At 37.7% G+C, this 24497-nt stretch overlaps 1 protein-coding gene across 11 annotated transcripts in view; it reads right to left on the bottom strand.

Moving 5' to 3' along the window:
- CACNA1D (calcium voltage-gated channel subunit alpha1 D) overlaps window positions 1-24497 on the bottom strand; it is a 212815-nt gene that overhangs the window by 81396 nt on the left and 106922 nt on the right. For 6 of the 11 annotated variants that reach the window (XM_050313293.1, XM_050313295.1, XM_050313292.1 and 3 more), the window contains exons 5-8: window positions 23489-23631; window positions 21956-22108; window positions 20697-20893; window positions 9452-9555 (exon numbers count right to left, since the gene is read on the bottom strand). In XM_050313293.1, coding sequence (XP_050169250.1) covers window positions 9452-9555; window positions 20697-20893; window positions 21956-22108; window positions 23489-23631 — 597 coding nt within the window. Of the gene's footprint in view, window positions 1-9451; window positions 9556-10023; window positions 10128-20696; window positions 20894-21955; window positions 22109-23488; window positions 23632-24497 lie in introns of all 11 variants that reach the window. The other 5 variants (XM_050313298.1, XM_050313299.1, XM_050313301.1 and 2 more) reach the window with 1 other exon arrangement.

A 24497-nucleotide genomic window follows, 5' to 3' on the forward strand; every position in this document is an offset into this window, starting at 1 on the left:
ATCAGGTTTGTTCCAACTAACATGTTTGTCACAGAATGGTTTGGGTTGGAGGGGACCTTAAAGACCATCTGGTTCCAACCCCCTGCCATGGACAGGGACATCTTCCACTAGACCAGGTTGCTCAAAGCCCCATCCAACCTGGCCTTGGACACTTCCAGGGACAGGGCAGCCACAGCTTCTCTGGGCAACCTGTGCCAGGGCCTCCCCACCCTCATAAGGAAGAATTTCTCTCTAATATCTAATCTAATCCTGACTTTGTTCAGTTTAAAGCCATTACTCCTTGTCCTACTACTACCTGTCCATGTTAATCTTAGCGCTCAAATTAAATTTAAAAGATGGCCACAGCAATTTCATTTGCTAAGAATTTACAACTCCTTTTTTTAATTTGGAAATTTAACTAGAAAATAGTTCCTAGTTAATACACTTTTAAATGGGAAATTTATTAAAGCACTCAGTAAAATCCCTTTTCAAATGGAAAATATTACAAAATTAGTTTAAGACTGCAAAATACTTTAGGAAGCTATTTCAGTTTGGTGACATAGATTATTTATTTGGGATTGCAAAGACATTATCTCACCAGTGGTTTTATTTATTTTTACTGTTTTGTCTTCAAACATGTTAGAGCATAAATTTAGTGTTTAGAAGACATCAGTTAATATAAGAGTTAAGCCCTTTACAATACAGATGTTGTGTCTTTTTAATGCTATGTTGCAGCAGCTTCCTGTTGCAAAAGCTAAGAGGCAGGCACTACACCTTTTACAGCTGAGGACTTAACAGAATTTCATTTTGGCACGTGGAGATCATCCTGTTCCGTCTGATGGCACTCTAATGAAGCTGAAGAATGCCAGTGCTTGCTTTGCATTTGCTACCCTTCACCTGCCACCCAAGGACGAGCTCCTGCAAAGGCCATCTCGGCACAAAAACACTCCTGAAAGGGAGAGAGCCCCAAAGATCTCTCTGCAGGATAACTGCTTAAAAAAAAATAATAATGATAATTTCACAAGCCAGTAAGAAACTATTTGGTTTATGGAATGCTGGGGTTAGAGCATTAGAGACCTCCTTTACACCCACTCATGCCTCTCTTCCCATAGGCAGCCTCTTTGAAAAAAGAGCTATCACGGCATAGTATGAAATCACAACTAACAAGCCTTGCCAGCTTTTACTAAGCATTCATATCTTTTCTAGTTAAGTCCTTTGGGTGTTTCTCATTAATTCAAAGGATATGTGACGTGTGAGGGTAAAGCAAAATGACAGGTGCTGTTATTATACAGAGAAGACTGAAGGAAAGAATTTTTAAATGAATCAGCTGGCAAGGGTGATCCTTTGAACAGCACTTTACCCATGGCTGAGCCACCTTTTAACTCTGACTCTACGTTAAAATGGCTACATGCAGAGAATTAAACACAGTTTTTTATATACACAGCTAACTCTGACCTTTCCCTTTAACACAGCACAGAAGTCAGACACTGCCTTGTTAAATGCTGCAGCAATTTATCAGTAGGGGGAGATGCAAGGGTGCTTATTTCCATGATATTTTAAAACTTTTTTAAAACCTAACTGCTTGTAAAGAAGTATAGCACCTGAGAATATTGCATTTTCTTCAGGAGAAGGAGGAATCTGGCTCTATGGTATTTTTTTCTATCACAGTCACAATGAAGTGGCAGTCCCTCAGTTACATATGTACATGGCTCCTTTTAGTGAAATGCCATGAAAAAGAAAGTGGAATTTAATGGAATTGGAAAGTAACGACTTTCCTATTACCAAAACAAAAGCATCTTTTTTTCACCAAGAAACAAGTTATTTGAAAAAGATGATGGGGGTGAGGAGGGGTAGAGATGTTGGCTCTTTAAAACTTCTGACAAAAACATTTAGACAAAAAGATATTTGAATATTTAGATAAAGATACATAGACATTGGCTGCTCTCCTGGAAGGAGGAATAAGACAGCTGCTTGTGCAGCATTCCATGGCTGTGGAGTGCACAGCCTGGATCCAGGGCAGAAAGAAAAAGCTTTTGGCTCTGTAGGCACCGTAGTACTGACAAGGTTGGACTGATGGCCTCAACTGGCCTCCCTGTCACCAACCCAGCACTCCAAGCAGAAGCCTCTGAAGCTGACAGGCTCAGGAAATTGCACATTAATTGCAGTAAGTGGACTTAAGCTCTGTAAATATTTGGTTTCACAAATGCCTGTGCTAAGAGCTAACTTGAAAATACCCATTTCATTCTGGTTTGATAAAACAACCTGGATCTGACATTTCAAAGTGTATATTGGGCAGGGGGGTGCTTCATCTGCAGCAGAATAGAGACATAACTTGCAAAATAAAGCATTTTATGGAAATTCATTTACATAATCTCATTTACTTTTAGTGATACCTAACCTACTATATAAAATGCAGGTTTTATTTCTGTTGCCCAAAAACTCCTTGTGTCCTTGCAGAAAGATGATCTCATCTCTGTTTAGGCACAACACCATCATCATCAATGGTTGCTGAGGCAGAAGCACATAAAATGCAGGGCTTGAGTTCATGCTTCAGTAGACTGGGGCAATCATGCCAGATTATTCTTCCTTCAACAGAGTGAAATAACTCCTGCTGATATGCACCAGTTGGAAATGGCTCGATGCAACAGGGTGGAAGTGGCAGCAGGGAGAACCTGCTGGGACTCAATTACAGCTCTCGGGTTCACACACCTGAAATTTCAGGCAGGGTCGTGTTAACCTAAAATCCTAAGACAAGAATTTGTTTAAATTGAGTATTTGGTGTGCTCTCCCTTCTCTCTGCAATTCCAGACATCATAACTACAGACACACCTACGCTGGCCTCCTAACAGCTGGAAGTTTCCCCGTGCTAAGGACCAGACACATTTCCTAAGGGGGGCTGTGCAGCACCAGGGGTGTTGTTACATCTCCTGTGCATCACTAGGCACTGATGATGGGAAATAAACAGTTGCTTTCTATGTCTAAGCATAAGTCAGGACACAAATTCCTCGTTAGCCACATTACTGCCCTTTTGTGTCACTGACATAATTAATCTCCTGCAGCGTGGAACTTGCCGCACATGGGGTCTGGCATGTAGAAAGGGTTATGCTAATGCTGTAGGTAGAACTGTCACCCAGACATCCCAGACTCTCATTTATTCACCAGGTATAGTCACGTAACAATAAAAATGTACTCACAGGAGTACAGTGTTGGGGACCAGACTCACAGGAGAGGTTTCACACAGTGGTAACCATATCAACCAGCAAATTAGCAGAATCAAACAGAGAACTAAAACTGCCTTCAGTCTACAGCTAAGAATGGACAACAGCTCACAGCTGGGTGTAAAGTGTAACAGATGTAGAGAGACATAAAGGTTAAGTAACAACACATCTTTAATTACAGGAGATTTGTATACATCACTGTTGCCCCTTCTTTTAGGGCGGGGAACCAAAATGCCTCAGAGCCTGAACACTAAAATTATTTCTGTAGCACAAAAAAAATCCTAGCAGGAATTTTCCTTGAGCAAGGAGCATTGGGTTCCTGATGGGGAAATGCAAACTGGCATTACCTACCATAGTTATTTCTATGTAGTTCATTAGCAGTTGACAAAATGTACATGCAATGGTTCCAGCACCACCTCTGTGTAGCAGAGGGTTTGTACAGCCTTCCTGGGCCAGAGTGCACATCAATGCTACAGGATCACGGGTGGGAACGGCAATGTAGGGAACCTTTTGATACAGCAACAAAACCAAGACCTGATGTTTCAGACTGTCAGTAAATCTGCACATTAAGATGTGCTCCTCCTGTCCTGAGCCAAGACCCGTCTGGTTCAGGACATACTGGATTTCTTACAAAAAGAAGGGGCCGTAGCAAGCACAGGACCATATCCCACCATCACCACACCACCAGGATGTGCCCTTGTCAACAGTTTCTAAGACTGATGTGTTTTGTTACCTGCCAGGACTCACAGAACTAATCCCTAAGAAGCCTTCGGGTGGTCAGTTCAGACAGGACTGAAATAAAATCAGTTGCCTCCAAGTTCTTATTCAAGAGTACAAACTACTCCCACTGACTGTGGTGGCTTCTGTCTAAAGAAGTCCATCAGCAATTACCATATTTAGATGAAAGTATTTGCTGATGAATTACTGTTAGTAAATTCAATTGATCAACCAAAAATAACATTCCCTTGTTTTGCATATATTTGTGTTTGAGTTTTACTTGTAGTAACCACAGAACAATTAAAAGAGCCTACTTGGGCTCATAACGTGCTGAGATCTACAGCCAGAGACTCCCTCTTGTTTTGAATGTATATTCTGTTTATTTATGTGAAGGAGTTAAATTTTCAGAAATAACTTTTTTTTTTTTCACTAAGCCTTCCTGCTGCTGTGAAAAGGAACATTGTCAAAACCAGTTCACTTCCCTTTTGCTGGGGGGCTATGGATGACAGTTCACTGCCGTTTTCTATTTGGGGCATCATTATTCAAATGTCTTTTTCTACGATTTTTTCCATATATACTATAGACAACAATCCTTAGGTGTATGAGCTTATCTGTGCCAACATATTTTATATGACATTAATTGACAGATATTGCTGTGAGATTAGTGTGGATGAGTACATGGCCTTAGCTTTTACCATCATTATGTACATTCATCGCAAATATTACCGGGAGAAAGAAATTGAAAAAATTAACATTCTCTGAGTAACCTGCAAGACTCCATGTAGGAGGATATAAGGACATGTCAAAGCTTATGTTCTGGTGCCCTTTTGCAAGGCAATAGATTCAACTTAAAGATTTATTAAAGTGTGTTTGAAAGGTCTTATTTGTTCCCATGGCTACCCAAAGAAATACTAATGCCTTGAGCAGAAAATGCCGTCAGCAGAAACCATCCCCTAATGATAAGGACTATCTTCAGGAATAGATTATCATGCATCATTAAAAGCCATGCCTCTTGATAAATAAGTTATGAAGTTTTATAATCTAGTATTTCCTCTGTTCATAGCAAAACAGTTTAATGCATACTGAATTACTCGCATATTTATCTTAACTTTTAACAGGCTTTTAAAGGTACTTTCAGGATGGATGAGTATCTCTCAATTCTCTTCATTTTTTAAGGTTTATCTTTAGTCTTTAACTTCCTAATAACCTTATAATTTCTAACTTAACTTTCAGTTTCAGCTCACTCTCTCTTGCACCAATAGCCATGATATGCTCTGGTCTTTTTAATCCTAGAATATTTGGAGGAGGCCTGTCCTCATCTCCCAGTTTCTGTTCTAGTATTTCATGCCTTCAGAGAACACAGGTCTAGCTTATGCCTGTCACATATTGTGTTATCAAAGCCCCATGAAAAGCAGGCTCCTGAAGGAGTTCACCACCCTTCAGAGAGCTGGAATTGCTGGGCAGCCCCTCAGCAGCAATTTCTGTGCCACTCCACCAAGTGTGAAGTTGCCCCAAAGATGCAAAGTCTACTCCTTACACCATAACCAGAGGAAATTTTACAAAAGGGAATAAAGGTGCTCTGGTGCCTCTTACAGACTGATCCTACCCCCTGATGCTGGATCAAAAGACAAAGCAATCAAAACAGAGTGTGACCATATCATGATCACCCTGCAATTTCTAGGAGTTAAAATAATTATTCAGAGCCATGAACACCTTTATATTTGTCATGGGAATGAACAAAGGTTCAATTGTCCAGCCATTTATTGGAGATGGATTTAGAGCGCGTTCTGTATCCTTTTCCCATAATCCTTTCTGGACCATTTTATAGACATTTAGCAGAGCTGAATCTAGATCCTCCTTCTGGAGAGCATCTCTAGAGCTGCCTCTAGGACAATTTTTACAGTCACTGCTAGAGCTGGAACGATTTCTGGTGTATTTTTTCAAGCTGGTTCTAATTTCTGAAATGGAACTAGAGCCTGAACTGGAACTGGAGCCAATTCTAAAACCTGACCTGGAGTCTTTTTCAAGAATGGATTTTCCTGTCAAGCCCTGAAAACTGAAATAGCTTTTCAATTGAGAATTCACTTTTAGACTAATGTGAATAATTCTAGTGTCTGATACAGAGTAAAAATTTGAGTGTTTTGAAAAAGATTAATTAACTCAAGCCTATGAATTCTCTCCATCCTTGTTATTCAAGGGAATATTCAGGATAAAATCTCCACAGTCAGCTTCCATGCAGAAATTACAGTATTTCCCACATGCAGATTCCACACACACATTGTTTCTATTAATTCACACTTCTATTAAAAATATGAACTCTATTTTTAAGAATGACCCCTTCAGCAGGCAAGACTGACACAGATCACCAGGAAATACCCACCTTCAGAAGCAGCTAGATGTAAAACAAAAGATCTGCCAAATCATCATTCTCATCCACTTGTACAGTATCTAAATACATCAAACATGCAGTGCACAAGAGGCAGGACAGAAATACAAAGGGGCAGATGGTCACAGGGTAACAAAGGAGTGCAAAGAGAATGACTGAATATTTTAAACCCACAAACAGATCAAAACAGCAGACAAATTTAAATGTACACAGCATAACCTGATATTACAGGAAGTAACACTTTCATACAGAAAAGGCATTCAGATTCCACTTTCAAAATCTGTATGCAAAGCCATGCTTTTCAGGTAAGTTGGCATCATTTTTCCATTCTTGACATTTGATCAGTTTAGTGAAATTTATCTGTAGATTTATCATAAACCAAGTGTCATGCTATGATTTGAAGAGCATAAAATGTAAAAGCTAATAACTCTTAAATAAAAAACAAGAAATGCGTGTGTTACACATTCAATGCTTGGCTCAGAATGAAAAATATTTCCTTTCTACTAAGGAATACAAAAATATCCACTGGGTTTTACTAGTACATCAATTTTACCCATAAAATTTAGAGTAATAGGTCTAAATAGAAAATACGTGGAAAAATATTTATTATTTATATACAAAAGTCATATAGCAATAGAGTCCCAGTATTCCACACTGGCCCTTGTTTGTCAGAGTTTCAAACAAGTACACCAAGACATTTTCCTCACTTATGTACTCAACATCAGTTTGGTATCTTTTAGGAATACTCCCTTTTCCTTTCTCCTTTTGTTTTTGGTGTCATTCCTTGGTGATATTTCTATATCATGTGTCTCAGCTCACTAGTGTAATTTTCTTCTGATAGAAAACAAAACTGGGGTGTTTTAGGAAGGCTCTTTCGTGTGTTCAGGGCAAACAAAGATTGATACAATTCATTAAGCACCCTGAGCACTCACGTGACCCTGCAGTTGGGTGACACTATGGTAGAAAAATAAATTTAGCAATTAATGATGAAAAAATGGATGAATTTAGGGGGGGTTCACATCACACTGGACACTGCCATTTCTGTGCACTCTGAAGAGCGTTACTGCTCTGTGGGTCACACAATACCCAGAAACGAGGGGTCATTTCTTGTCTGCAGAAAGGAACCCAAGAACATGAGGACACCTCTTTGCCTGTATTGGAACAGCAGCTAAAGAGCAACTCCATATTCCAACAGCTATCATATGTATCATAATGTTGCAAGCTTTATTTAGTATTTTAAATGTATTAAATCAAATGTAAAAGCTGAGTCATGAGGGTTTCTCTAAATTTCCATGGCTTCAGTAGAAGAATTAACTCATGCAACAAAACACCAAATCTGGTATTGCTTTCCCTACAATTTATTTTTAAAACCTGAAAACTCCCAAGCCAATAACAATCTGAGTCATGGAAGGAAAAATAGGAATATTTATTATCTGTTACCAGACACGTTCACACGACAGGAAGAAAACTAATTGGTGCTTACAACCTTCTTAAGGGCCAGGGAAGGAACTGTGAGAGCCTAATCCTCTAATGACTTCAGTGCAAAGTCCGGTCACACAGCAATGTTAGGTAACAGCATGAAAAGAAGAAATTATTTACACTGCAACTCCTCTCATTTATCTGTCCTTCTATTTGTTATTTTGTTTGTCCAGTGTGGCTGAAAGCTAGGCCCTTAGTTTTACAACAGCTTACACGTGTCCCCTTGGATAAAACAAAGCTGATATGACTGTGTAAATCAGACTTTACAGGGTAGGTCTTGGAAGGAAGAGATTAACTAAAAAAATTTAAAAAAAAAAACCTCAGCAATGTGGTTTTAGCACTACCTTTTGGTTTTTAAACATCTGCTTTGTAAGGCCATTCTGACAGTAAGGTAAAAGTACACCTTCTCTAGTTTCCTGTGTGCAACAGTAATCTATCACAGATAAATGATTAAAGATTTTAGAAAGCACACTGTAAAACCACTCATCAGATAAAAATGCTCCTGTGACACAGTTACCTCAACAACTGGAAATCTTATTTATCTGATTTCCTGTAATAATGCATTATAATTTTTTTCAAATCTAGCATACAATGTGGCAAAGACTGTGAATAGGGCTGCACACACAATCAGCAGCCTGAGGACACCATAACTGTGGTGTCAGGCTGCTTTCCACGCAAGAGAAAAATCATCTGTTGGACAACAAAGATGGCACAGCTTGCCTGAGATATACAGCAAACAAACTGTTCTGGCCAAAGAAAAGCTAATACATACAACTATAATAACGTCCTTTTCAGAATTCAAATGCTAGCAGGATCTTTTGTATGTTTATCAGAAAATATCTTGACCATAAACTGGAGCTTCCCAAGCTCCAGTATGTTAGTAAACAGGAAGCAGCAAAGGAAATGGAGTTGCAACCTCAGGTAAGGGGGCTTTGTAAGAAGAAAACCTGACAAACTCTTGCTGTAAATTACAGTTTTAAGGCACATTATACATGTCAGCTACAGCCGACAGGACTTCAATTCTTGGCTGGAGCCTGGAGTTCACAAACCAACAAAAAGCTGTGACAACCTCCCACTGACAACTGCATTAAATTGATACTTGATTACTGATAAATATATCAGCTCCTGGTGCAGGTTGTTACAGCAGTTCACAGCTCAGCAACACAGGAAGCCCCAAACACTTTGTGCCAGGGTAACACAGCCCCACTCTCAGTAAGACACATCTTGAAGCACCCATTAAAACGTTCTGCAAAATTCTGTGCAAATTTGTAACTGGTAAACATAAACAACACTTCAATTACTTTATGGCTATTTGAACAAAAGCAAAAGCTGGTCTTTCAGAAAAAACCCACTTGTATATAACTACAGGGCAAAATATTTGTACAGGTGCACCACCCATCTCTGTGTGCAAAATGTTCTTCCCTGCAGGAATATTATAGAATAAGGAGATTAGTGCCTCATTTAATGAGAACTTTTAGCAAGCATGGTGAACGTGATGTCAAGACAGGTACAGGCAGTAGAATCACACAGTTCAGTCCAAAGAGCAAACACTGGTAGGATGACATTAGAATCTCAAGTGCATGCAAAAAAGCCATTGCTGAGAAGCTTGAGTAAATGCAGAGGCCATCTTACAAGTAGCAGTAGCATACACAATGTTAACTCAACTGCTTACCCACTAAGTACACCAAGAACCAGGTTAAGTACGAAAAATGAGCCAAGGATGATAAGACTAACAAAATAGATCCATGGCCATTCACATCCTATTGCATCATTTACCTGTAAAACGTAAGGAAATAAGTTATGATTCAGTCATTTATTAAACAGCAGAGTCCTTTTTGCAGCTGCCAGATCACGTAGGTTTAACACAAAGTTTATGGCTTATCCAGTTCTTATAAAAATGGATGAACAACTGCTTAAATTTACTTACCCACATTTTTTTTGTAGATGTGTTGCCTCAGAAGATTAATTGAAATAACATTTAAGTAAGTGCATGAGAATTATTAGTCCTTTTTATAACTTTGCCACAAGGCTGGACGTGAATATTTACTGATAGACCTAAACTCTGATTTTGGTGTTTGTGTGTTATTTGTATGATGACCAGAGACAACTTCTGCTCTAATCAGAGGAGGAAACAACATAAAAGATGTCATCACAGCTGAAGTCTCACCTGTATGAGATAACCTGTGTGTTCATGGCAACTGAATTCAGGACTCTGCCTTCATGATGAAAAAGGTGTATGCTTACCCGCTCAATACACCAAGAACAAGATTTAGTACGAAAAATGACCCAAAGATGACGAGACTGACAAAATACACCCATGGCAATTCAAATCCCATAGCATCATTCATCTGCAAGAAATAAGATGATCTTATAGAGTAGATCACTACATCAACAGCAATGAAGAGTCAGAGAAAAGGAGAATTTGATCATTCAGGTTAGATAATGTTCTGTGCATTCCTTCAGTAATGAAAGAACAATGCGAAAAGAAGGCACTGGCCACGTTCACTTTGCATTTCTAATACATACCCTAAAACAAAATGGTGAGTGAACCAGGTACTCAGATCAGAAATATCATCAAACATAAATGGGGCACTGCAACAGTTCTGTTCCTTAGCACTGAGAACATGAAATAAATTTCAGATCTCCAATTAAAACGATGACCACAAAGTATATTGAAATATTAGGACTTTTAGTTCCTATATATCCTATCTACATGAATGATCATTTGAGAAAATAAACAGCAAATGTATCTCAACAGGACAAGAATTATTAATTTTTCTGTAACTTGGAAATCCAATAGCTTTTTTCTGAAATAATAGTCGGATGCTGCCAGATATTTTAAATTAATTTAAAAATAAATAAATGAGAACAAACTTGTTTAAAATTTTAGAAACATAATGAAAACATTCCACACACACTTTTGAACATAAATTATATCAAGATCAAGGTTGAATAGACTTTAAAAAGTTGTTGCTAATTAATTTGTTTTAAGTGAGGTTGAAGTAACTGAGCTTTAAATACAGTCTTTATAGACTCACATATTTTCTATAAAGAACTCTTCCACTGTGTATTCTTAGCCAGCTCATCATACCTATCAAAGGATAACTTAAGAAATATACCCATGGAGATCTAAAAAGGCCTATTCAGAAAAACAGGTATTTTAAAACAGTGAAATTTGGGGTTGTGTGTAGTCTTGTTTAAACGACAAGTTTGCATTAGATTCATCTTAAGCTGTTTTTTAGCCATGAAAATTCAGCAGACGAAAATTAGACGTGGTGTTGTCTAACAACCTTTTTGCAGATCTGTTTTCCTGCTGTGAATGCTGCTGTGTTGGTTCTATTGGAGATTTGGGATTAGGCTTTGAGCTCTATGGTTAATCAAGTTTGACTCCTGTCCTTAACACCTCTGTTGGAACAGACCTATCAAACGTGGGAACAAATACTTTTCAAAATCATTTTATGTTTTCCTCTGTCTTTTTCAGTGTATCACAATCTCAGTTTCTGCAGGCTGGCCCTGTGGATGGTCCAGCATAAGCACACACATTAAGTTTTGCAAGTTAAGGCCTATAAGCACTTTTCTTCAGTGGTGATTTGTATTAATACCAGTTCATACTTACCAAAGCAAACAAACTTCCTAAGTAACCAAGGTAGATTATTTTACACGGCTTTTTCTTGCATCTTTTAAAATAATCTATGTATTGTCTTCTAAAAATGCTTTCGCAACTGAACTGAGGTACTAAGAAGTAACTTAAAATTACTTAGATTTCCCGGGGGGGATGGGAAGAAAACTTGATTATATATATTTGGTTTGGATTTTTTTTCCTTTTAGTTTCAATAGAGTTGAATTTTGGAGAAGCTGATATGAAGAAGGATTATAGCCATTCAGAAAGGTTGGGATCATTACCTTCATTTCATGTTAACAGACACAGCTCGTACCACACAGGCAAAGTGTTTTTCCAGCAATAACTGATCAGAGCAAAGGTTTTAATTAAATTTCAAATACATATGAACGCCTTTTGCATCTAACTGAACTATTCCATTAGCAGTTGTTTGCAAGTCACCAGTGTGAGGACAAATTCATCTGGTGTTGATAACATTTGTCTCCTCCGTGTCTTTTTGAAAAACCCGAAATATTAATTTTTGCAATTTTACTTTGAGAAAAAAGAGCTCTGGGAATCACTGCAATATAACTCCATACTCTCCTTTTGCTCACCAAGAGAATATATTCAAGCAGCCAGGCATTGTCCTAACTCAGTAACTCAGGAGCGAAGCTGAAATTCTCCTGCTCTGCCATAAGGGCTCTGTTAGAATGGACAGCTGTGATCTGCATTTCCTTCCTTCACTTTCTAGTGTGTAACACATAAAAAAATTCCTTTTCATTTATGCAGTTTCATTTTAAGTCCAATGTTTTAGGCTCATCTATCCAGGACTGCCTTGTGAAGTAAAAACTGGCAACTGCAACTAACCAGTACTAGAAGAAATGTTTCATTTTGGGCAGATGCTGAGCTAGTTCAAAAGCATTCCATAATTCAGGAACACCTGAGCCTAGCAGAACACCTTGGCACTAATCTAAGATTGAATTCCTAAAAAGAACAGCCTGAAACTGCACTACTCAACAACTTTATCATTTAATTCTAGATACAATTAAACTCTATTCAAGTAATGCACTGTAATTTCTCTTCATGAAGCAGTATTTCAGACTGCATTAATATGAGAGATCAAAGTATAAAAAGAAGTCCTTTCCTTTTGGAAAACTTTGCTGCCTATTTCATGCATGTCAAATGGCATTTTCCATAACTTCCAATTAAAGAAAGATTAAAGGAGTCGATTTGCCTTCTGATTAAAGACTGAGACAGAACTTGGTTAATATATGAGAACAGGAAAATCTCCATCCTCAGAAACAAGATTGAAAGGATTAATGCTGACTTTTCACATAAAGTGCAGAATAAGGAGTTAAAGACAAATTCCAAACGTACTGGAAGTTGCAACTAAGAAATATAAGCAGTAGAAGCCCTTCAGTTATGTTAAAGTAACACCAGGAATTGAAGGAGACACCACACCTCAAATCCTCAGTGAAACATCTTGCAAGACTCTCCTGCTCCGTGGCTCAGGGACGTACAATAACCACAGGAGGTGTCGCATTTAATGGCTCTCAGTGGACTTGGCCCACCTCTTTCTGAGGCCATCAGGCTTTTAGCCTTCCTAGCACCTATTGCAGGACACCACCAAGCACCATCCTTCTTGCCCTTCTTTGTGCCTTTTTACAGATCTAGGCTTTACTGTTTGAATTTCTGTTCTAATTAGTTTATCCATCACATCAACCAGAGAACAGATGAGATGATGGCTGATAGGAAGGACAAAGTATTTTTCGTATCCCTTAATTCTGTTTGACCACAGCAGCAGGTGTTTACTGAGCATTGTCTATTTGGCTCTTTATATTTACGTGTAGATGTTTGTGGGTATATGTCTGCAGTCTTGAAGGATTATCTCGGGCTAATAGGACAAACTTGGTACAGTCTGAAACTGTCTCATCTGGCATTTGGAGTGAATTATCTTGTTAGCTGTGCTGTAGCTGGAGTCAACTACCATTACAACACAGCATTAGTGATCAGGGATCGAGACTCTGAAGTGAAAAGGAGAGAAAGTCAAATTTACAGCTGATATAACCCTTAGTGCTACACATCAGCAGATGGCACACTCCAATCTAAAACATCAATTAGAAATCATTAAAATCTCATTTATCCCTATCTGTGGTAATTGTGAGTAAAATCCTCACATGCAATTGCATGCAAATCAAGGTCTTACTTTTCTGTACACCTGGTATTCTTTTACTGAAAATTGTTGCAAGCTCTTTGTATGTATTAATTTATGTAAGCCCTAACTGGGGATAATGATGAAGCAATGCAGTAACACCTCTAATTCTGCATTTGGACCATTACAGATACAATGTGCTGATGCATGAACCTATTTTGAATTTTTTCCCACAATGTTTAAAACTCTCTGAAATGTAAGTTTCTTAGCTTCCTTAGGTTTCAATTTTACCTTCCTCTTTTCATAACATTCCAACAAACACATAACTGTTGGGTTTACTTATTCCTACCTATAATCTACCAAATCATCTTAAATTGTTAAGACTGACAGACTCAGTCTCTTGACAAGTGTAAAAATCCTTCAGAAATCAGCATTTTGTCAAATGGGACTAACCCTGCACTCTTCAAAGCATACAGTGGAGGTTCACAAAACCTCAGATCAGGCTATTTATTCTACTTAGTGTAGAGCATACCAGACAGCTTTTTGAAGCGCCCTGGTTTCAAAGGTTTTGTCCTGAGACATTCTTGGCTGAAGTGGAGTTAACCAAAAGCTGACTTATGACAGGCTGTGCTTAAAGCACAGTAACCTCGAGGTTGCTTTGTTAAGCATTCCAGCTCAGCAACAACTGCAAAACAGGAATTCTATGGCTTGAGCATCAAGGTAGGCATAAAGAGAAATAAATCCCTTAGAGAAGTTGTCACAGTACCTAGAGAGCCTCATAATTGCTTAATCACCTCTTGAATTTGGCCTCCATCTTCTGTATGTAAACTGTGCTGTAGTTGCATACAGGACACATAAGTGATCCTCTCAATTTAAACCTCAACTTGGAAGACATTGCTTCAGTTTTATTAATTTGCTTTGCTCTATCTGAACAGACCTCAATTTCTTCCTTCTGTTGTTTTTATCCATACTTAGCAAACGAAGCATTAAAATTTGGTACTCACATGAGGCATTTATTCTTTAAAATGTGATCATTTGTAAAATTTTTACTAAGACTGTCCAGAAATTCATTTAGATGCAGGTCTTTCTTTCTCATTCAGATACTTCATATTACATATAATGCTATTTTAGCTAATTCCTGTTAGTGGCATTCCATTAATCAGCTTACTGTCTAACTGGGGAGAGGGGAAGGGTGGAAATCAAGTAATTGTTCCCAGGAAAGTCTTGATGTCAATCGTGACTGCTAAGAAATTACTTCCTTTTTCAGATAGCTAAGCCAGGTTGATACTGCAGAGCAGGGGGACACTGCCATAACGAAAATCAAGAGTACTACCAGTACAACCTCTACAAAAGAATAACCCAGAGAAGATTTGCTGTTGAAGACTCTACCAGGTTTAACAAAATGGGTACAAAAAAATGCAAGGGTTTGATTCCTTCATGAGTTTCATCTTGTTAATTTAGGATTAACAATTTTTGTGAGTGCTTCTACCTATTTATCTATACTGCCCAACCTAATTTCACAAAAGAAATTTATAAAGCCTGTGCACTGATTTGATCTGTTAAAGCTAAGGGCTCAAAAACTATTGGAATTGAGTAACTAATATGATGAACAGTGTGTTCACTTTTTAAATGTTTAGCTACCCTCTATTAAAATGAACAAAATAATAATATCCACTTTGGTGATAGGTAATAAACACCCTCTTTGTATCTGCTATGCCACCTATACAACATTATATAACAACTGGATGCATTTAATATTCCCCATATGCTGGATATAACAAAATGCAAGAATAGCATATGCTGTTCAGTTAGATGATGTAAAATTGTTACCTTAGTTTATGTGGCAACAATGACCCAAAACCCCAATACTCAAGGGAGATATGAATTTATTTACTAAACTGTTCTCCTGGGATAGACTGGGAACTAAGATGCTGTTATAATAATGGTTTTCTTCTCATGGCAAAGTTTTTGGAAGAAGCTCTAGCTATTCCTCTAGTGGAATTCTTAGCACTACCTGAATTTCAGACTCTATTTCCAATCAAGTTTCTACCCATTTTTATTTAAAATTTCTGGGGAGAAATAGTAAGTTCTTTTTAGTGCTTGCAATGATCTGTGACAAGAAATTAGTTCCACGCTTTGACTGCAGTACAGGTCAGCAGTCAGCTAAGACTGAGATATGAGATAACTTGTCAAAGTCAATCAAGTTCACTTCATGGGAAAGATATTTCCCTGTGAGATAGTTTAAAATCCTCCTCGGGTGGGGTCTGTGTTAAGATGCTAATTGGAAAAAAATTACACTCTATTATCATCCCCCTGATCCTAATATATATATTATTCTTAATGTATATTATTCTTACTATGTATATCTATCTTAAAATGTACATAATTCCTTGGCTGGGTAGCTCTGTTTGCATGTCTGAATTTGATCGTTCTCTTTTCTCTCTGAGATTAAGTTCTCTCACTTTGCAATCTAAAATGGGTTGATTTGGAGGTTTTTATACCTAGAGAACATAAAAAGGTAATTAGTCCAAACCATTACCTTAAAGGCAGAGGGGTTAAGCTAGATTTTAACACGAAATTGGATTCAAGTAATTAACACTCAAATTGAAAAAATTCTGCCTGCCATCCCTGGCTCTTCAGTGAGATTTATGCAATATCCTAATGCTGTCATCCAAAATTTCTATCACTCTTTCTCCAGCTGTACATCATGTGTTAAATTTCTGGCTATGTAGTCATCGAAGGCTGGGAGCACTGAGCATGCAGCACATCGATGCCTTTGGGGATGAGCTGACTTGTTCCACTGAAAAGTCTCCCTCAGATGACCTGAGAGTGGTGCTGAGTGATGCAAACAGAGCAGCATTAAGCTGTCCTTAGGTATGTAACAGAAAAAAGGAAGAAATTAGGATTTTCTGCGATTTTTCTTCACCATTTTTAACACTGTAAATCAGTTGCGAATACTCAGCAAAGGGGGAAAAAGCTGTCAAGCATTCTTTGACTTCTCTCAGACAAGATGAAATTCATTGCTGATAAGTATTGTTTGGATTAGGAACATGCCTTCCCTTTCTGCAGGTGGAGTGGGACTAATATGGCTTAAATCACCCCTAGTAGTGGATTCCCATTAGCTTATTAAATCATTTAATTTCAAGTTCTAAAATGTTATCATTTATTCAACTGCTGTTTGCATTTTTTTAAAAGTATTTTTCAGGAGACTCCTCAGCACTCTGATGACAGTTTTGATAATGCTTCATGTTTTGCAGCTTTTTATTTATAGCTTAATAATACATTTTGTGCATGAGCCAAGGGTTTTCTTGTGAGATGTATTTGTAAAACACCTCCTTGCATTCAGGAAAAATCTTTGGCTGCACATCAGCTGGTTTCAAGTACACTATACCCCCTTATAACACTTCTAAGTAGGCTGTCCTTAAAGATTCTTGAACTAGGAGCATTCTAAAAAGTGTCAAGAGTAGAAGATTGAGCTCCTGATCATCTGATTAACATTCCGAAAAATCAATAGACTGCTTTATTTTATTATTGCAATTATTTTCTTTTTCTATACATAGGTTTATGTGGGAGTTATAATTTTTTCTAATTCCCACCTGGTTAGAAAATAAAGTAATTTTCTACCTTTTAGTTCGTACATAATAGAGAAAACTGCCTGGTACTATTGAAACTAGTAAGGAAGCCACAGTTCTTGTACCTGTTTATGGAAATACAGTTACAGAAATACTGATACAGTTTTTCTATCTTGATATGTTACTTCCAGTAACATTAATTCAGTGGTTACTTATGCAAACGGACATATAGACACATGCAAAAGTGCAGTGCAGCCTAAAAAGACTGTGTTACAGAAATGATGGATTTTCTTCAGATGTTCTAAGGTGCTTCAATGAATATATTGAGAAACATAAAGCTTTCTAAAGCAAGGAACAGATTCCTAAGTGCACACTTTTTTTTTTGTTATAAAAGCAGAAGAATTATGAATGAAGCATTTCTTAAATGATAATATATGTTATTAGCAAAAACTAGTAACAGACAGTTTTAAAAAGTATCAGTAAAGGCTATATTAAAAAAACCTGACATCCCTTTCCTTAAACCTTATGCAAGTTTTAGATATATTTGGGACTGCTTAGACATTTCAAGTAACGAACTGAGTATTTTAAACACAAATCCTTGAGAGAATATCTTATTAACGTATCAGTAGGTTTATTATTAGGCAAAACCATTTAAGACATCAACATACTCAGCAATTTCAGCTTGAGTTCTTCAATCTCAAAAAGTCTCCAGATCAATCTGAACAGTGCTGGCTAGGTGTCAGAGAACTGAGGAGCTGTTAATATTTGAGTTAGTAATGCAGCACCTCTCCATAATGAGCTAAGAAAATTCAGGGGCCACTAATACAGTTGGTCCCTCATTGACTCAACTGTGCTGGCAGCCCAGCCCATTAAGGTGGTTTCTCAGGGGCCCTGCCCATCTCTCATTCAAGCTATAGTAGTGTCAGTGTGGATTATTTGAGTGTAGTAACTGAAGATAACTTCACCATGGTGAAAACAAGAAGAATTAAATGTGATAATTTTGGTACTCATGGGAAAATTGGGGGTTTTGCTGGCAAGTATCACTGCTCATTATCTGTGTTCCTACGTATCGAGTGAAACAGCTAAAAATAAAAAGCAATTTACAAAATTCGTGTTTGCTGTTAATAGACTATACATCTAGATGTTTCAAAGACATGGGAAAAATCTAGAGCCAGATATGCAAATGCAGACTCAATTTTTGTAATTCTTGAGAGCTCGCTAGCATAAATTGAAAGTGAGGTAAAGAGTACTGCGGTCTCAGCTTTAGAATGGGGGCTCGAGCATTAAAAACTCGGGCACACAAAGATGCCACTTGGCCAATAACTAGGACTGCACTGGAATCCAAAACTAATAACATGAGCCTCCAGTTAGGGCTCAAGAGCAAACAGAAAGGACTGTGACTGGGAATAAACACAGTCCTGCTATAAATGGAGAGGATACACAGATGTGCAGCCACAAAAATACTGATTACAATTTGAGAACACACAGGTTGCACTGGCTGGTGAAAACAAGAACACTACACCCCTTCACCTCCCAAGTCTAACTTTTGGCAGCAAGGAGTCATATTTCTTATAGATGGAATATGTAGTATCTGCTATCCAGTGAGTTGCAAGTAAGTTAGAAAGAAAAAAGCAGCCAGATGAAGAACACTCTAAAAAACAGCAGGACATATGGGATTCAGATGCAAACTGGTGAGCAGCAGGATGCCCATGTGAGTCATCACAATCTGAAGGGTTCCCAGCAGTAGCAGGATCAAGGCCTCAACTCATAATAGGTATGCCTAAGGGGGAAATCATTATTGGTGCTTGGAGAATTTTTAAACCACGTTTACTGTCGTTAACCAGGTGATAACGAGCTGTGCCAGGGAGTGCTATTGGAAGCTGTCATTTTGAGCTGTCATCCTTGCTAACAGAATGCCACAGAACACGATGCAAAATATTGCACATATTTCACCCCCTCACATTCCACCTGCTCGCAAGATAAGCCTCCATAGTTTATTTCACTGTTCACACAGTGATCAAATGGAAATTAGAATGTTGTGCAGTTTCTAATATTTATGCATTTGGTTTTGTTTGTTTGTTTTGTGTAAAACTGATTCAGTCTGTGTATCATCAACAGATTTCCAAGTAAAAAGCAATCCACAAAACCCCTGCACATCGAGCTAAAATGGTTGCCTTAGATTCTTGGAGTATTCTTTTATTACAGTTTGGGTTTGTATCTCCACTAAGACAGTGGAAGTAGATATTCACATTTGCCTCTTTTTTTTTTGTCTTTTCATCCTAAAAGAATGTCCATTTACCATCTTAATTATCTTAAACAGCAACATTGTCCTAAAACATCTCCATATTCTGTACTCCAGTACCACAGATTTTATCTGAGATTAAACTGGTGTTAAATGTTTTAGTAACAGTTTCTTTCACCTTGATTTGCAACAAATGACCACATAAAATCGTATGTTGATTCACTGGGTAATATTAGATCTTTAAATGCATCCAGTAGACCCACTTGGCCAGACAAAGAAACAAATTCACCTTGGGAACTGCTGGTAGCAACATCACCTGGAGTGTAGTTCCAGCAAGATACATCTTGAGATCTCATCCACTTTTAACAGCTTGCTAACAGTGATCCTTGCTAATAATCACTTTTCTTCTTTCATAAATACTTTCCAACCTTTGTATGGTTAGAGTTGTATTTGCTGTGAGGCCCTAACTGCCACAAAGACTTACTGCAGAGTACCAAGCAGTACAGAATATTCTCACTGATGGTAGGTGCTGTCACAGGCTTCTTGAATGACCTTGGACAAATCACTCACATCAGATATTTAGATGTTTAAAGATTCACAAAAGAATGCAGTGTCCCTTAGACTGCAATGGGCTTTAGCAGAGAAAGGTCTACCTGTATATTTAGGAGACTATTCCTTTAAAAAATCTGTGTGTTCTCATTTGGAAAATCAGGACTAAATAAATCTTCAGTTTCCCAGTCTGTGTCCAGTTGACTTTGTTTATGTTTCAAGGCTGTGGAGCTACCATACCTTATGCCAAAGTAGCATTTAAAGGTGGGAATTTACACAGTTAGGTTTTTGAATACCCTTTGCTGCTTCTATGGAGACGACATCAGGGTCATGGCTCTTGTAATTTGTTGTTTCTGAGTGGTTAACAAATGGTTTGCAGTCCCCATGGCAAGCAATGACAGTTGAGAGCATGCTTTGTTCTAATTTATGTTAACATCATGAAAAATTCTGCAGAAATACTGCAAAAAGAGAGCTCTTAAGCTTAATCAGTGAAGACACACTTAATATCTGTAGGCTCACATGAAAAAAGGCTAGTCCAAAGGACATAAATGTAGCATTACATTTATCCACATGGAATGCCCAAAAAACCCTCAAATCAGCAGTGAAAAAATTTGGTTTTAAAATATCTTTTCAGCCCGAGGAGTCCAGTAACATGTGTGACTGGGAGGAGTATGCAGCTGAGCTTGTCTCCTGCAAAACTCACCCAGATCTCCTGGTGACGGTATTGCAAAACACAGCTCAATTCTCACTTGAACATAAAAGCTTAGTTACAAGTAAACAAAGCTCAGTGATTTCTGAACTTACCCAGTACAACACATCCGTCCAGCCTTCCATGGTTATGCACTGGAACACGGTCAACATTGCAAATGCAAAGTTATCGAAGTTGGTTATACCTCCGTTCGGTCCAACCCATCCACCCTTACATTCCGTGCCATTCATGACACACTGACGTCCATTCCCTGAGAATGCACAAGGTGCTGGATCTTCTTCAACTAGTATATCTGAAAATTGATCCAAAGAAAAAAAATCACAGCTTTGAGTTCTCAAATTTTTAGGAGTTAGCCCCTTGCATGCAGAAACATCAACCCTGCTGTAACAAATCCAGATTTCAAGCTGAGAAATGCTGAGAAAGGCAACACGTGGGAGCTTTGGAGCTCTGAGTCTCTCTCTCATCTGGGCCTTATGACCTCAAAAGAAGTTAAACAATGTAGACAAGAGCTGAGTAATTAAGCAGTGGAAAGGAGCATGTAATAATACATCATTTCATAGAAGCTCTTCATGCTGATTTTTTCTTTCCTCTCCATTGCTGTTACTTCACTTTCTGCCACTTCATGCCAACACAAGGACCATTAAGGAAAAGAGATCTAATTCCTATAGATCATCTACATCATTTACATCACTTAGCTGACAGAAAGGCACCCTTAGCCACCAGGTAAGATCTCTCCCTCATGAGGTTTCACTCCTTCAAAATTCTCCAACAATACACACTTCCATTTCATCATTTCAGCAGATGGAGGAACACCATTTTCTTTCTTTACTCATTTCAGAACTGCACATCTTACCAAACTGTCATGATCTTGAAGGAGAAAAACACTGACAAATTATGAACTCAGCAAAGTCTGTCTTCCCTAGAAGAGGACTAGCTACCTTTTCAGTAATCAGAGATGAAAAAAAGCCAGTAAGTTGTGCCTTGTAAATAGTCACCCTTATTATTTTCATTAGTGACATTTAAACTACACGTATCAGAAATGAAAACCTATTCAGAGCACGTTCTAGTCTTTGAGTGGTTTGATTGTTTTGTGGTTTGGGTGGTGGTTTGTTTTTGGTTTGTTGTTGGGTTTTTTGGGGGGTTTGTTGTTGTTTGTTGTGCTTTGGGTGTTGTGGTTTTTGGGGTTTGTTTTTTCCACTGAATGCACTCTTCCTAAAATTATGAAACTTGGTTGTAAACAGGGTTACAGAAGTTTTACTGCTTTGGCCCCTGGTTCTATTTCAAACTGAATTCCCACAGATTTGAAAGAATACATAATTAAACCTTTATTTTAGTCAACAGTTTCATGACTTACCTGAATCAATAAGAAAACAAGATTTGTGCATTTTTCCAATAAAAAGTTCCAATCCTATAATAGCATAGATTATGATTACAAACAATACCAAAAGGGCAATATGGAGGAGGGGGACCATGGCTTTTATAATGGAGTTCAGGACAACTTGTAAACCTAAAAGAAAAAAAAAAAGGAGGATATAAGATGTAAGCCATATTTCTATGTTTCACCCTCCCAAATTTTCTATAATTACAGATTATTAGACACTGTTGAAACAGACACACAAAGATATTAAAAAAAAAAACTACTGCCCAGAACCACAAAATGTTCCTGTAACAAAAAGCTTCAGAAAATCTAAAACTTTCTGACTAATTATTTCCTCTGTTACTTCACAGAAGTGCTTTAAATGTGTCACAAGAATCCATGGTTTTCTAAAGAGAAAGAGCACACAGTCAGTGTGGGGCTATAGCTCATTTCATATGACCTTTAACAAGTTCTGTGCTACAACCATAACTTTGTGGCAAGTCCTGAGAAAATGTACACTCAGCCAATTGCAGAACTGTATTTTTGGTCTGGAAAGAAAAATATGGTTAACACATTTTTAGTCAAAACAAGCTTACTCATATAATTTATCTCCCCTATCACTTTCAGAACTACTTCACTTTCTTTTTCTCAATTAAATACTTAACCAAATTCTGGCTTTAGCAAAACAAGTGAATCCCAGACTAATGAAGCTGCCACAGTACCAATGAGAATAAAATATGCCTCATTTTTAATTTAGTAGACTTCCTTTCTGACATTCCATAGGCTGCTTCTATCCTCACTGAAGTCCTTTTGCCAAATATGCAAAATCATGATCATTTCCATGTAACAGGCCCGTGATAGAATAAACACAGAATTAGTTTTCTTCCTTTGAATGTCTTGGAAAGAGCTGAATTGTAAGCCATGAACCTTGTATTCAGCCCAAACAGCTTCAATAATTAATAATGTATTAAAAGAAAGTGGGAAATATCATAAAATTCAATGGCTTTCTTTAAAAAATATTGTTCTACTTTTTAAGTTTCCTAATTTATCTGTTAGGTCTACTGAGACAAACAGAAGGCATTCATGTGCATTGGAGGGGGCAGGAGAGACGAAATGTGTAATGTGCTTTGGCATACACTCACCAACTTATAAACCAATTTAGGACCACCTACACTTTCAGATCTGCTGGCTTTCAGAATTGAAAAAAAAAAAATCTGAATTTCCTTTTCTGGTGTTTTAGCATTTTAACACGTAATTTACTTTTATATAAAGCTCCTAAAAAGGAAGTGTATTCCCCATCTGCTTACTGAACTGTGTAAGAAGATCATACACTGACTGAATTCACCATCCCTTGTTCGACTTGAAAAAGGGTATCACTCATCTTGAAATTCACTTTGTACACACAGAACCAGACAGTATAAAGTTGAGATTTTTATTCTCTCATTTCTGTTAGTGCCTGGAACAAGAAAGTGAAATAATCAGAGCAGTTACAGCATTCATTCCAATGGAATTAGATGGAAAAGAGCTTACTGGGCACTCCTGATACAAGCCGGAGAGGTCGCAGTACACGAAAGGCTCTTAGGGCTTTGACATCAAAGCCACCAGGTTTGCCACCTGAGTGGCTGCCACCGTCTGTTTCTTTGGTTAATTGTTCCAATATTACACTAAATAATCTAGAAAATTAGAGGAAAGGTAAGGTCATCACTATCCGTTTGCCGTGCAATCAAACATGTTACTCTGGAAATTACTTGAACTGCAGATAGTTCTGAAAAGCTGTTCAGATGTCAAAATGAGAGATATATTTACAGGTTAAATCATGGCAGGAAGAGTTTGGAAGTGCAAGAGGTTATAATCCCTCTAGAGAACAAGGATCACACAGTATTCAATAGCTTAACATTTCTCTTGTATATACGATGTGCTACTTTTAAATAAATGAAGCTACTTTGCTACTTTGGTTCAAACATTTTAGCTGTAACATTTGGAGAATTAATCTTCATTTTAGAAGAAGAAATAGATAATAACTAAAAGCATCTGGTTTAATTTTGGTGGAACATATGAACTCTAAGTGACACTGCAGTTCCAATATTCTATATACAGTCAGCAGAAATTGAATATATTAAAAATAGAGTGCAACATTTAATAACACCAAAAAGACTTTTTTCTTATACATAATACCTCTGAGGATAAATATATTCCCAGATGGTTCATTTATTATATTGTGGTTTTTCCCTGCAGGAATGAACTAGGCGTTCATTAGAACAGTTTGGAAGATAAGAGTTTTACTTTTCTTTCCCACTTCCAGCAGAAATTTAAAGTGATGCAAGTGCTTGAAATACAAATTAATCTCAGGTTGGTTTTAGTTTCAAGTTCCACTTTAGATGGGTGGTTTTCTAGAGTGCAGCTGGACCACACAAACTCTGTTATCCTTTGCAGAGTCTGTAGCTCAGTAACTGCAAAACTGCACTGCTCCTGAAAGGATTATCAAGTTAGTAGAGTTTGTAACCCTAAAAAGTGTTTCACACTTGTTAAAGATGCCTGA

The sequence above is a fragment of the Myiozetetes cayanensis genome, unplaced genomic scaffold (genome assembly GCF_022539395.1).
Source record: "Myiozetetes cayanensis isolate MyiCay16 unplaced genomic scaffold, myiCay2020 scf18, whole genome shotgun sequence".
Taxonomy (NCBI): domain Eukaryota; kingdom Metazoa; phylum Chordata; class Aves; order Passeriformes; family Tyrannidae; genus Myiozetetes; species Myiozetetes cayanensis.